The sequence below is a fragment of the Belonocnema kinseyi genome, chromosome 3, assembly GCF_010883055.1.
Source record: "Belonocnema kinseyi isolate 2016_QV_RU_SX_M_011 chromosome 3, B_treatae_v1, whole genome shotgun sequence".
Taxonomy (NCBI): domain Eukaryota; kingdom Metazoa; phylum Arthropoda; class Insecta; order Hymenoptera; family Cynipidae; genus Belonocnema; species Belonocnema kinseyi.
The window spans coordinates 12,807,052-12,822,666 of NC_046659.1; the positions used below are offsets into that span (position 1 = coordinate 12,807,052).

The 15,615-nt window shown below is 36.6% G+C and overlaps 1 protein-coding gene across 5 annotated transcripts in view; it reads right to left on the reverse strand.

Annotated features, from left to right (window-relative positions):
• LOC117170366 (glycerol kinase-like) overlaps positions 1–15,615 on the reverse strand; it is a 331,719-nt gene that overhangs the window by 146,537 nt on the left and 169,567 nt on the right. For all 5 annotated transcript variants that reach the window (XM_033357121.1, XM_033357119.1, XM_033357117.1 and 2 more), the window contains one exon: positions 15,076–15,332. In XM_033357121.1, the coding sequence (XP_033213012.1) occupies positions 15,076–15,332 (257 nt within the window). The remainder of the gene's footprint in view (positions 1–15,075; positions 15,333–15,615) is intronic.

Below are 15,615 nucleotides of genomic sequence, written 5' to 3' on the forward strand. Positions count from 1 at the left end.
CGCCGCCTTCCCCCTAAAGTTTCCACGTGGTATATGGATGGCCCCTTAAGCCAGTGTATATATCTTCGTTCCCTATCCTAACTTTTCCCTACCATTTTCTCTTCATTTCTTCTTCCAAGACTGATATTAATATATTAAATAAAAGAGGGCTTCGAGGACATCCTTGTATCACCCTGCTTTTTGCCTCCCTAAAAATTTCCGATACTCTGTTTATTAATCCCTTATTTATCCCCTTTTTCACCATAACTTTTACTATCTCGCCTCGATCTAATGATTTAAAAGCTGCCTTTAAATCCATAAACATTGCTATCATTGCCCTCTTTCCCCGTTTAATTCTTTTATTCAGTAGATAGTTCAGAACATATATATTGTTCATCATCCCCATCCCTTTTCTAAACACTGTCTGATTTGGAAGTACTATCTTTTTAATCGACTTTTTTTTAACCTCTCCGATAAAACAGTTACATACACCTTATACAATGTTGGCATCATTCTCATTCATTTATAATCTTTAACTTATTCCCATTTGCGTTTCTTTGCTATGGGCAACACTACTCTTTCCTTCCATAACTCTGGCTACCCCTCTCCCCTCCATTCTCTATTGCACATTATCAATGCCCACTTCTTTAATTCTGTCTCCACATATTCCCATTATTCATTTGGAATTTCGTCAATAGTAGGTGATTTTCCATCTTTGATCATACTTAATACCTTGACTATTTCCTTCCTTGTAATGTCTTTCCCCTGCATTTCACCGTTTACATACACCCTCACTATCTTCCACCTGTCTCCTCCCTATCTATCTCTTTTACTATTACTACTTTTTGTTCCTTTATTTCTTCGCTATTCTTCTCTGTTATACACTTTTTCCTTACTCCCATCACCATTCATCCCATTGCTCTGCCTTTTTTATTCTTTCTGTTTACATTTTGAACCTGCATTTCTAACCTGTTGGTAATCTTCCCCCTGCTCCTTCCCATCCCTTTTGATCTAGCCACGTCTCTATCATTACTGCTACATACTATTGTGTCAAATTTCGCATAAACTCCCTATCCTTTCTTTTTAATCCAGCTATATTTCAGTAGCATACCCAAAAAGAGACAAGAAACGAAAGTAGGGAAGATTGGAATCTTCCCTACTTTCGTTTCTTGTCTCTTTTTGTTTCCGACTATTTCTTATTTTTATATCTCCCGTTCCTTTTCTTCCTAGATTCCCGACACCTTATTGTTGCTAACTCTTCCCTGTCCTCGTTCCCATCCAACCATACACCTTCCATCTGTATTTTCCCATCATTACCCCATGTCCTCCTTACCTTTTTTCTTTCCTCTTCCGCTATTTTTCTTAATTTATACCTCACCTTCATTTTTACCCATACCAAATCATCCTCTATTCTATCCGAGCCTCCATATAAAAACCTCTTCTTTATCATCGACTCCCTTTTATGTTCCCATTTCTTTATTTTTACCAGTAGCATTATCTCCCATCTTCGCTCTTCCCTTCTTACATTTTACACTTCCTCTATCTCTACCCTAGCATTAATCCTTTTTAGTATTTCATCCACTTCTACCTTCAGCTCCTTTCCCTCTTATATTAGGCCCTTTATCATTATGTTTCTTCTTCTCTCTCTTTCTTTTATATTCTTTCTTCTATTTTTCTCAGCCTTTTTTTCTCCTCATTCCCCATCCCCCCACCACCAAACTCCCGGCTTGAGATTTCTATTTATTTTATTCTTTCTTTATTTCCTCTCCCCGTTCCTCCTGCTTTTCTTTATATATCCCCATTACTTTTAATCTCGTTTTTCGAACGTCACTCAACTCTAAATTTTCTTCTTCTATTTGCCCTCTACGTTCAAATTTTTCTTTGTCTTTCCCCTCGTTTTTTTCCCCGCTCCAATTTGTTACTTTTCCGGTAGCGTTCTGTACACTTTAGGATTTTTAAGGGTGGATCTCGTTGCTTCTTTGACCTCACTACTTCCTCTCTCCGCTCTATCCCTTTTCCTATTCACAAACTTCTCGATTGATCAAAAACTCTCGGCGCTTAATCTCTCCCTTCCTACTATTTTTCTGCACTTTCCCCTTTTTTCCTGACGCTTTGGTTTACCGATCACTTCCTCGTCTAAGTTCCCACTGCTACTCGTCTGCACTGGTTTTCCTACCCTCCTCCACAGTCCAAACAAACTAAACTCTCAGTCAATCCAAAACTAACGCAAGCACTCAAAATATCGCTCACTTCTTCACTTTTATTATTTTAATCACTCAATATTTCACTTAAAAACTCTTCCTTCATACTCTGCATATTAACTCACCCTCATGTAGACCTACCTTCGAGAAAGTTGATGTTATTGTACCAAGCAGATTATTATTCGTATTATTATTTATCGTTCCGCGTCGCCTTTCTATCCAAATATAAGTATGTTCTGTTCCCCAGCCTTTTGGTCTACATACTTACGATCATGATCTATACTTTTAACTCTTTCGGAAAGCTGTGCCAACCTCGACCTCACCTTTTTTTGAAACTTTGGTCTATTTCAGCACTTCGCTTCTCAAATAATTGTAACATTGTGTCAGCAAATCGTTACTATGTACCAATATGTTAATGATGTCTTGACACTAGTTGAAACTGGAGCTTTTAGTATCCTTTCGTCTATTTTATATTCTATTGGTTTTACCTTAAATATTATCTATTTGCCTGATTGCTATTTGCGTCATCTAGGATTCTCTGTATTTCTCATTTTATTATTCGTATTCTCCTCATTCTATGCTCCTTTTTCTATGCTCTGAAGTAAACTGTGTTGGCGAGTTTTTGCTTGTATTAATCTCTGTACGTTTTAATAATTCATTTTATCGTCCTATTGTAAAGTTCAGTCGGGTTTGTACTTAGATAAAATGTTGGCATTTATGTGTGCCTTGTTCCCAAAGTTTCTATTAATTCTCTTAATATTTTATTCACGAATTCGGGGCCGTTATCCGTGTAGAAAATTCGAAGTTTTCACTAAAGCGAAATGTCATGTTTATGAAATCCCGTCAGTAAACTTATTTCGTCGACTTTTCTTATTAGAATTTTTTACCCATTTTTTAAAATATTCATAAAAAATTAACAGTTATTAGTTTGTTCACTTTCTAGAAATTGATAATGGTTTCATTATATCTGCAGCAATCATACTCCATGATTCTCTGGAAATTCTTTTTCCAACCATCCCTATATTTGTTTCATTACTCAGTTCGGTTGTGAGTATCATTGTGAGTATCGTATATGCATATAAACTGGCCTTACTGTAATGATATTTAAATTTTTATTTTGGATTGGAGGTCCGACCGCACCTTCCAAACTAGTTATAGATCTCTCTAGTGTCAACATGTCTGATAATACTTATCTCCACAAGCTCAGGGTCATCGGGAACGCCACTAATCTTTCCTTTCTTTAGATTAATCTTGGCACACTTGTCCAATCCTAGGTCCACTAGACTCTCCTGTATACTCCCTGACAATATTTAAAGCAATTGGAAGTTTGCTTGCATCAGAAGCATAGATCTTCAGGTCATCCATGTAAAATAAATGAGTGAATTTATACTCGCGATGATTAGTGTCACCGCAAAGGATTAATAGAAGCTAAATAGAACTAAATAAAGCAAAAGAGCACATGGGTTGTCACATGTTAATTTTCAGATAAGACAGTAAATCTAGTTTTCCGTAAGGACATTCATCTTACTATGCATTTCATTATGTGTGGATCAATCTTCAATTTTTCGCACAGACAGATCGAGGTGCCCTAACGGTAGGATGCTAACGCATGCGACACGACTTGACTGTACTTAACCAAAAATATGAACAATAAAAAGCTAACCGAGAAGTTAGCGTTAGAAAGTCTTGCTCGCGGAATTAAGAACGATGAAGCTAGAAGTTGGCCAAAACTAAAAGGTTCTCGCTCGCTCCATCAAATCATGAAAGTTTTATTTCAGGTGAGCAAAGCATGAAGGTGCTACTTCTTGCGTTTCGTTCTAAGGTTCTAAGTAGCTTTTTATTGTTTATATTTTTGGCTAAGTATCATACAGTCGATCACTTGCGTTCGCATCCTATCGTTAGGGCGTCTCAAAATGCAGATGCAGACACTGTGGGAAGGACGTTTCTGACGTAAAATATCTGGTGAATATGTGGCCCAGATGTTGGTATTTAGAAGTAAACTTCTTTACAAAAAGTTTTTGATACAATCTGGTTCTTCATCGGAAAATCTTATCGCGCTCCTTAGTGCTATTTAACCTCTTTGGCAATTATTGATGGGGATTCCTCCTCAGATTTTATGAGGTTGTCGCAAAACTCCTTGAATCAGATAATATTATCACTATATTATTCAACCCCAGTGTTTTCTGGATTTTATACACATCACTTCCAAAAATCTCTACCTCGTTGAGCTTGGGTGGATTTTTACAGAAACAGAGAGAATGCTAAAGAGGCATGATGTATCAGCGAAAAACTCTTGATTCTTACTGACCCATCGTTCCCTCTTTTGTATTATCCTCCTTACGTCAGATAGCACCCGTATTTTGTCAACAAATACGCTGTTTGATAGTCAGTAGCTTTTATTTGATCACATTCTGTCTTGCCTATGTAATCTTCTTGTTCAGTTAATACAAGCGCCTTTTGATCTTTTGATTCATCGTCCGCTTAAGCCTTCGGTTTAAATTAGCCAATGCTCCCGCAGCGCCATAAACTAAACAATTGTTAGTTCAGAGGCTAGACGCTTCTGAGATATCCTCACAAAGGGAGGTATCCTTTTCGTTTGTAGGTTGTCCATACAGCGGTTCGGAGAACACTCCGCGTAAATATTCCTTTTTGCGAGAGGTAGATGGTTTGATTTCGCAATTTTAATTATGGCATTGTAGCAGTCTAGCAAGTCATCCTTGCAATTCTGAGCCACTAAACAAGGATTCAGTTCGTCGGCATATCATAAATAGAACTCTGTCCTGTCGTAAAAGAGTTGAGTTGGTGAGTAACCTTTGTTCGTCGCTGTCCCGCGGGATAACGTCATCACAAAAATGCAAATGTATAATGGAGATGACTCCGATAGTGAAAGGATGAATGCTGGCATAAACTCAGAAATCATGGGCACGCCTTTAAATCACTTCTCTCAGGAAATGTCCTCAGTAGACCCTTGAAAGAACTTCGTTGAAACAGCTCCTAGCAACACACCCAATCCTGGCAATACAACTGAACCTAACCTCAAAATAGTTAGAACTTCCATGAAAAGAATGTCTGACCTGCCACATGGTTCTCACAATTAGCTCCACACTGGCAAAAGTAAAGTTTTATTCCTTGAAAACAACCAGCCTGCTAGTATGCATATGCATTTTTTTTTACTATCTAATACTCGCAATCGACGCTTCATCCATGGTCCGTTGTTCGTATTCTACATAAAACCGTTCCTAATTTGATCAAAAATATTCAGAAAGATAAAAAAAAGTGTTTCTTTTGAGTGCAAATCTGGTCCAGATGTGAACAGAATCGTTCTTAATAATCAATGTACCCAATAATATTTCCTGAGAGGAAATCAAAAACTTTGCGAATACTAGTAATGGTTGCTCAATTCTATACGTGCGTCGCTTCACACAAAGAATAGATTATCAGATTTGTGGCCTCCCAAATGTTGCAATAATTTTGAGGGAGAAGAAATTCCGGAATATGTATAGATTTTCCAAATTCGTGTCAGGATTTAACCATATATCTCCCCAGTGAAAATGTGGTATTCTTTTTTTTTCGCTACGGTCACGTGGCCTCTCTGTGTAAGAACCCAAGGTGTCTTCAATGCGTTGACAAACATATTTTTCTTTTACAAAATAATTTGATTCGCCTGTCTGTCTGAATTTCAAGGGTTCGCCTCTCGCATGAGACAAAATTTGGTTCAAATTCAAGTAACAGCAAGACATTAGGGTAATCACTGTAGTTAAGATTATCGCAATCAAAGAGGCCTTTAAACTCTACTATACACAAAGAAAATGGTGTTGTCAAATGATCAACCACTTGATCTTCACTCTTTGAAAAACCCATTGCTCATCCTTCCCTCTATTTTCTATTTGAAAACCGAACATTCAGCTTAGAACCCCACTATATCGACAAAGCTTCAAGGCTCGGCAATCATAAAAAAACATCAAAGATCAACGCCCTACCGCGGATCCTTTAATCAATGGTTCTTATATTTGGTTTCTAGCCTTCAACCTTACTGAAAACTCTAGTTTAAATACTGTTTCCCCGCAATTTGCGCAAACTTCAACTCAGATACGTTCCTGCTTGGTGTAGTTTGCAAATCAATGTGCACCATTATTATCCACTCTCGGTCTACCTCAAACGTGATTGTATATCCCGACTACTGCCAATACATCGAGCGTAAGTAATTTAATATTTCCTAATACACCATCAGTACTACACCTACTCATCTATTTACAATAATGAGAAAAATATCTAAACTTAGATTTTCCAATTTAATTTTAGAAGCATCTACAATAAAAAAGAATGCGTAGATAAATTAATTCATGACTATGACATAATTCATCACAGTGAAATCTGGCTCAGATCTGAGTCCTTCTTTCATCTTAAATTCTTTTATTTATTTCGTAAAAAAACGTGAGAACAGAATAGGAGGAGGTATACTCATTGCAATGAAGAATTATATTGCCTTTCACATAATTGATGTTCATGGAGTCGAAGATAAACTGGATACCTTAGGTATTTCTATACCTCCTGAGTTTGGCCCGCTATGCATAATAAATGTGTATGAGAATTCTCGTGCGAGCATTCAAGATATTAGTTGTGACGAGTTCTCTGATTCAACAATCAACTAAAATAATACCTTCATAGGGGGTGGCTTCAGTTGTCATCATATAGTACGTCTTGTGGTAACGATTGCTCATGTCCGATAGGAAGTATTCTCTTTTACCATGAACAAAAATTTAATTACATCATCATTAATAATGGGAATTTGATGCTCTGCACCTGTCCCGACAACGCAAGTTAGCTGTTGACCTGCCTGTAGTGTCCAAGTCTCTCAATACGCGGCATTCATGGAATACCTTCATTAAAAATTGAGTAGCAATCATTCCCCAATAATAATTGAGTTCATCATACCATGTCCATATTATCAATTCTTTATAAATTTAATTTTTAAAAAGTCAAGTGGAGTGCTTTCAAAGTCGAACTGTTTAAATGTGAGCATGACATAAAGAGCTTATTACATTTTCAAGGGCATCGATAATTCACCTTATAAAGATAGCTCTAATATAGGTAAGAAACCTTCCCGTAATATAAACAATCCTTGTTTTCTACCTCGGTGCAAAAGATATTAATGTGGATTCACCTCAATTACTTAACTTGGTATTAAAAAACTCAAAGGAAAATCTTCTCCAGGATTAGACAAAATTATCTTCGAGGTTATTCAAAATCTACCTAAAAAGTCTCTTAGACGCTTGCTTTCGATTTACAATCATATTCTGCATGAAGGTCTTTTCCCCACACCCTAGATAAACTTTCTTATTTTCATACTCCCCAAGTCATCACTTGGCAAATTTAAACCAGTTTCTCTAGCTTCATGAATTCTCCAAACAATGGAAAAACTTATTTTAGTCAGGCTAAACAATTGGCTGGTACACAACAAAATACTTCCATCTTTACGATATGGCTTCAGAAAGGGTCGTTCCTGCGCTGAGAGCTTAGCCATACCCTTCACAGAGCTACATACAAAGATAGCTACAAACTCTTACACGTCCTGCCTCTTCTTAGACATTAATGGAGCCTTCAATGATGTTTTACCGTAAATGTTAGTCCATGACTTGATAGAACTTGGAGTAATAGAGGACTGCTCATCTTTCAACACGGACTTCCACAAGGTTGCATCTCAGGTCCAATACTATACACCATTTACAACTTAGGTCTACACAAAGTATTACATCATTTATATAAAATACTAGAATACGCAGATGACGTAGCTCTCTATGTCATTTCCAATTCCCTGGACCAGTGATTTCAAATGTTGCAATACAGTCTAAATATTTTCAACTCATATCTAAAAAGGAGAGGTTTATCTATATCACCCTCTAAATCTAAATTGCCCATATTCTCAAATTCTAAATTTATACTTATTAACATTCACGTCACTCTCGACCATATCATTATTCATCCAAGGTCTCAGGCTCTACTCTTAGGAATGGCTTCCAGTGTAACCTCCAATGGAACTTGCAATTCAATAAATTAGTTGAAAAAGGAAATAAAGTACTTTATATCCTGAAATACTTAAGAGGTACTTGGTGGGGATGTAACCCAAAATCATTAAGGGTTTTGATTATCTTGTTGGCTCATAGTTCTTTTGAATATGGATGCCATGCATTGTCCATCTTTGATAATATCTGGTATGAAAAGTTAAGTGTCCTTCACAATAAGTTCCTTAGAATAATATTAGGCTAAAGAATAACGACGCCAATTAATGTAATGTAGGCATAATTAAAAGAATTGTCCCTTTATAACAGATTTGCACTGGACACAGATCTGTATCCACTTTCAAGACAAGATACTTTTCAGGGAATTTAGAATGATCGGTTTCACCCTCATATTCTAAAGAATGTTTCTGACCATCATATGACTCCTAGAGGTCTCTGGGACCCATGGGTAAAAATCTATCCGAACCTAGAATTTCCCGCTCTCTCAGAATCTGAGGTCAAAGATATTAATCTCTCGAATTAACGAATTTAACCTTCAAATGACCTTGATCCTGGCGTGTAGGGGCCATAGAAGCGAAGGGTTCGTGATCAGCACACCCCAAAACGCATTTTGTAAGGATTATTTCCCCGATATGAGCAAACAATGACAAGCTATTAGTTTCAGAAGTTCTAAAGATTGTTTTTGAACTTCACGTGACTTCTAAAGGTCACTGGGCCTTCATGTGACTTTTAGAGGTCACTGGGAACCATGGGTAAAAATATATTCAAACGTAAAATTTCCCGTTATTTTAGAATCTGAACTGAAAAAGATGATATCTCTCAAGTCAACAAAGTTGTCTTTCAAATGACCTTGATCCTGGCGTGTAGGAACATATAGATCACGGGTTCGTGATCAGCACACCCGAAAACGTAAAATCCATTTGGTTTGGACGGAGGACTTTTCGACTTCATTTCGTGGGCCTGTGTTTTTTCAATTAAAATTGTATTTCCTATTTCGAGATAATGTTTAGCTAGAGCTGATTGCGAAAAAGGTTTCACCCTGACTTTACTCTCATGTTCCTTTATAAGTTGACTCACCGGTCCCCCGGTTTCTCCAATATAGACTTCGCCACAAGAAGCATGGATTTTGTATACTCTTGGATCACTGAGAGGTACCTTTTTGTCTTCAGGGTTGTTTAGAAGTTGCCCTACTTTCGCAGGTGGTTTAAAGTATGGTTTGAATGATGTGTTTATTGAGAATTCTTTCTATTTGTTCTGTGACACCTTGGATGTAGGGTAAGATTGTGGTCGTTTTTCTCTTTCTTTCTTCAGTAGGTTGTAGTGACTTGTTTTTTGGATGTATTTTCTTGCTTTATTAATTTGTTTGATTGTGTAATCGTTCCATATTAGGATTTGTTTAATGTTTTGTAATTCCTTTTGTAAGATATCTTTATCTGTTATGGAGACAGCTCTGTGCACAAGGGAGTTGATGACTGATTGTTTTTGAGATAGGTGGTGGTTAGAGGAGACATGTAGATATCTGTTTGTATGGGTGGGTTTTCTGTAAACTTCATGTCCTAATGTGTTATCAGATCTTCTGTAAACTAAAGCGTCCAAGAAAGGCAATTTTCCGTTTTGTTCAATTTCCATGGTGAACTGGATATTAGGATGTAATCGATTGATGAAATAAAAAAACTTATTTAGTTCATCTAGTCCATGTTGCCAGATGGCAAAAGTTTCATCGATATAATGGAACCTGAATTCCGGTTTAAGCTTGGATTGATTGAAGATTTTGGTTTCTAGATGGTCCATAACGATGTTGTCTATGACAGGTGAAATTGGAGATCCCATTGCTGCTCATGAGGTTTGTTCATAGAATTGATTATGGAAAGGGAAGTAAGTATTATTGAGGTAGTGTTATGTCAAAGGTATGAGATCGGAAGATAAGTTTTTAATAGCTTTAATATTATGAATGAGATAATTAGATCTTATTCTAGCTATTGTAACGATATCCCGTATCTTTGCTTGCAGTTTAATGAACCACGGCAGTCTTGTTTTTCGGCAGCAATTATCAGAGTAAAGTTTTGCTTGGCTTTGCGAAGAATAATTATATAGCTTTTTTAGGAGCTCATGTACAGGATGATCGAACTTATAGAAAGATCTAATTAGAAATTCAATTGTGACCAGTACAAATCGGTTATAAAGGGACAATTCTTTTAATTATGCCTGCATTGCATTAATTGGTGTTGATATTCTGTAGCCTGATATTATTCTATAAAACTTATTGTGAAGGACACTTAACTTTTCATTTTAACTATTATCAAAATTCATCCATATTCAAAAGAAATACGAGCCAACGAGATGAAAAAATATCTTGAAGTTTTCGTTTTACATCCCTGCTAAGTCCCTCTTAAGCATTTCAGGATATTAAGTACTTTATTTCCTCTTTCAACTAATTTATTGAATTGCAAGTTCCATTGAAGGTTACATTGGAAGACCATTCCTAAGAATAGAGCCACAGAACTTGGATGAATAATGATATTGTCGAGAGTGACGTGCGTGTTAATAAGTATAAATTTAGAAATTGAGAATATGACCAATTTAAATTTAGAAGATGATACGGATAAACCTCTCCTTTTTAGATATGAATTTAAAGGATTTAGACTGTATTGCAATATTTAAACACACTGGTCCAGGGAATTAGAAGTGACATAGAGAGCTACGTCATCTGCGTATTCCAGCATTTTATATAAATGATGTAATATTTTGTATAGACTTAAGTTGTAAATGGTGTATAGCATTGGACCTGAGATGCAACCTTGTGAAAGTCCCTTTTGAAAGGTGAGCAGTCTTCTATTACTACCACTGATTTTGAATTGAACTTACTTATTTATTGTGAGGTTGTAAATAAATTTACCACTATTGTTTGGTATTCCAAGTTGTATCGAGTCATAAACTAAAATTTCCGATAAAACATCATTGAAGCCTCCATTAATGTCCACGAAGAGGCAGGACGTGTAAGAGTTTGTAGCTATCGCCGAGTGTAGCTCTGTGGAGAGTATGGCTAAGGTCTCAGTACAGGAACGAACCTTTCTACAGCCATGTTGTGAAAATGGAAGTAAGTTTTTATATTCCAAAAAATTGTTTAACCTGACTAAAATAACTTTTTCCATTAGTTGGAGAAAACATGAAGATAGAGAAACTGGTTTAAATTTGTTTTTAGGTAGATTTTGAATCACCTCGAAGTTAATTTTGTCTAATCCTTGAGAATATTTTATCTTTGAGTTTTTTTCAACCAAGTTAAGTTCCTCCATTTAAAAACGGGAATCAAAAATGTCTGTTTTAAAGCACCATTAGAGCCTGCTAGAGGTCTACGTACCTGACTGTAAATGAAATCTGGTAATTGTGGTAAATACACATTAATATCTTTTGCATTATTGAGAAGCTGTTCCATATAATATTGCATCTGAGCCATAACCTCGAGAATTTTTGGACTTCGAGTGGGTGATGATGGAAACAATTTTGAGTGTTTTCATGGCATAAGCATCGCACCGCTTGTGCTCGATGAAATTGAAGTAATTGCACGTAGACAAATACTTCTTTCGTTTATCTAATCTAATTCTAAAAATTCTGTCACGTTCCTTCTTCCATTGAGGCGGAAAACTAGGATTTGTTTTATTACGAGAGGATTTCTTATCTACATATATTAAGGCTAGCTTTATAAAGTGCATTATCGATGTCCTTGAAAAGGTCATGATAAGCTTCTAAAATGCTAGCATTATCAGTTAGTTTTAGAGGAATGTCATAATCATATTTAGACAGTTCCACTTTAACAGCACTCCACTTGCCTTTTTTTAAATTATATTAATGTGTACAGAACTGATAATAGGTACACGGTATAATGAACCCAATTATTATTGGGAAATGATCGCCACTCAATTTGTCAGTAAAGATATTCCATAAAAACCGCGTGTTAAGAGTGTTGAATACTACCGAAAGTTCAGTAGCTAACTTTGCCTTGTCGGGGCCGATGCAGAACATAGTATTCCCATTATTGATGATCTTGTAATTAAATTGTGGTACATGATAAAAGAGATTACTTCCTATCGGGCCCGAGAAATCGTTACCCTAAGACGTATGGTGATAATTAAAGCCACCCCCTATGAAGATATTCTTGTAGTTAATTGTTGAATCAGAGAACTCCTCCCAATTAATTTCTTGAATGCTCGCACGAGAATTTCTATAGGCATTTATTATGCATAGCGGGCCAATCTCTGAAGGAATGGAAACAGCTAAAGTATTCAGGTTATCTTTGTCTCCATCAACGTCAATTATGTCAAACGAACTATCATTTCTCACTGCAATCAGTATACTTCCTTTTCTGTTTTCACGTTTTTTAAGAATTAAATAAAATTTTTTAAACATTCTTTTTCATTGTACATGCTTCTACAGTTCCATTGGAAAATTCTAAGTTTAGATATTTTTGTCATAACTGTAAATATCTGAGTAGGTGCAGTACTGATGGTATATTAATTGAGGGATCCACGGTAGGGCGTTGATCTTTGATGTTTTTTATGGTTGCCGAGAGTTGAAACTTTGTCGATATAGTGGGGTTCTACGCTGAATGTTCGGGTTTCAAACGGAAAATAGAGGGATGGATGTGCAGTGGGTTTTTCAAAGAGTGAAAAGCAAGTGGTTGATCATTTGACAACACCATTTTCTGTTGTGCATATTAGAGTTTAGAGGCCTCTTTGATTGCGATGATCCTAACTACAGCGATTACCCTAATGTCTTGCTGTTACTTGAACTTCAACCAAATTTAATCTTTTGCGAGGGGCAAACCTTCGAAGTTCACACAGACGGGTGAATCAAATTATTTTGGAAAAGAAAAATATGTTTGTCAATGCATTGAAGACACTTTGGGTTCTTACGCTGAGAAGTCACGTGGCCGTAGCGAAAAAAAGAATACCACATTCTCACTGGGGAGATATATGGTTAAATCCTGACACGAATTTGAAAAATCTATTCATGTTCTGGAATTTATTATCCCTCAAAATTATTGCAATAGTTGGGAGGTCACAAATCTGATAAATCTTTTCTTTGCGTGAAGCGACGCACTTATAGAAATCGAGCAACCATTACTAGTATTTGCAAAGTTTTTGATTACCTCTCAGAAAATGTCATTGCGTACATTCCTTATAATACCCTGTCGGGCGACTTTGTAGTTAGGAATAAATACGTGAAGTTTAGATTCACCTAGAATGTGATTATTAAGAACGATTCTGTTCACATCTGGATGAGATTTGCACTCAACAAAAACACTGTTTTTTGTCTTTGTGAATATTTTGATAAAATTAGGAAAGGTTTTATTTAGAAAACTAACAACGGACAATGAATGAAGCTTCTCTTGTGAGGCTTAGATATTCAAAAAATAAGGGACATAGTTATTGGGATTACATTCATTATTTGGAACACCTTTACGGATACTAGCAGGCTGTTTGTTTCCATGGAATAAAACTTTACTTTTTTCGGTGTGGAGCTTATTGTGAAAACCATGTGGCAGGTCAGGCATTCTTTTCATGTAAGTTCTAACTATTTTCAGGTTAGGTTCAGTTGTATTGCTAGGATTGGGTGTGTTTCTAGGAGCGAGTTCAACGAAGTTGGTTCAAGGGTCTACTGAGGACATTTCCTGAGAGTAGTGATTTAAAGGCGTGTCCATGATTTCTAAATTTATGTCAGCATTCATCCTTTCACTGCCGGAGTCATCTTCATTATGCATTTGCATTTTTGTGACGACGTTATCACGCGGGTCAGCGACGCACAAAGGTTACTCACCAACTCAACTCTTTTACGAGAGGACAGAATTGCATTCATGATATACCAACTAACTGAATCCTTGTTTAGTGGTTTTAGGGCCAACCAGCTCCCTCAGGAGGCATAAATACTTTAATTTTTTTTGAAAAAACACAGTGCTACTTGTATCAGCACGATGGTTGATATATTATAATATCAAAGAATGTCAAGTTTTTGCCGATACATCGGGACTCTTCAGCAATCTCTCTGTTTCTATCAAAATCCACTCAAGCCCAACGAGGTTGAGATTTTTGGAGAGTGGTATACAAGATCCCGAAAACACTGGGTTTGAAAAATGATATTGATAATATTATATGATTCAAGGAATTTTGCGACCTCATAAAATCTGAGGGGGTATGCCCATAAATCACTGCCGAAGAGGTTAAAACGGACTGAGGGACTCAATGAAATTTGCCGCTAGATGGCCAGATTGTATCAAGGACTTCTAGTGGAAGAAGTTTACTTCTAAACACCAACATCTGGGTCACGTATTTTATGTCAGAAAAGTCCATCCCGCAGTGCCAGCATCTGCATCTGTCTATGGGAAAGATTTAAGGTTCATCCATAGATAGTGACATTCATAGTAAAATTGGTATCCCTTCAGAAAACTAGATTTACCATATTTTCTGGAAATTAACATCAGACATCCCCTGCGGTCTTCTGCAATACACTTCTGCATCTATCTCTCTCACTGCGATATTCTCTTGGATACCTCTGAGGCGGCACTATTCATAGCGACTATAAATTCACTCATGTATTTTACATGGTAGTTACGAAGTAGATACAAGCATGTTCTTCGATATGAACAAGCTCGGCATTGATTGAGACATGAAATTAACCACAAAAGAAAAACAAATAAAGAAACTTTAGATTTAAAATCACATACTGACTCTGAAGCTCTGCTAGTCTTGGGTAGCAAGCTGTCTACAAGGTTCACAAAATTGTGTTTTTCGATGGTTCAAGTGGTGTCTGTTCTAGCAAACATCAAATATTTTTCGTATAACAATTTAAAAAATCACAATGTCAGTAGAAAAAATACTAACCTGCGTGCGTCTTTTTGCCAATACGGTGCATACAGTCCCGTAAATGCTGGGACAAACACAATTCGATTGTCATTTGGATACTGTTTAGCCGTAGATTCGCAGTCTTTTACTTTAGCAAGTATTTCCATATTGTCTTTCAACCATTGTATAAGTGCTCCTGCAATTGCTACCGATCCTTCCAATGCATATACGGGAGGTGATTGAGGTCCTAATTGATACGCAACAGTTGTCAATAAACCATGGGTTGAATCCACAATCTAAAAATAATGTTCTTTTTGGTTTCTATCTTACTTGTGGTTTCTAATAGCAGGTATTAAAACTTGCATTTAATAGCACTTTACACATGACGTGCTAGAAACTAGAAACTACTGAACAGTGCTGCTCACGCGCATAAGTTACCACTACCTGGTCGTCAGCAACAGTTGTTCACAGTATTTCTTACGAGGGTAGTTCAATAAGTCCTTAGAATGACCAACATATGGCGCTCGAATCGCTCCAAATCATCTGTTTTCAGTCAGCACCACTCCCGACTAGATATAT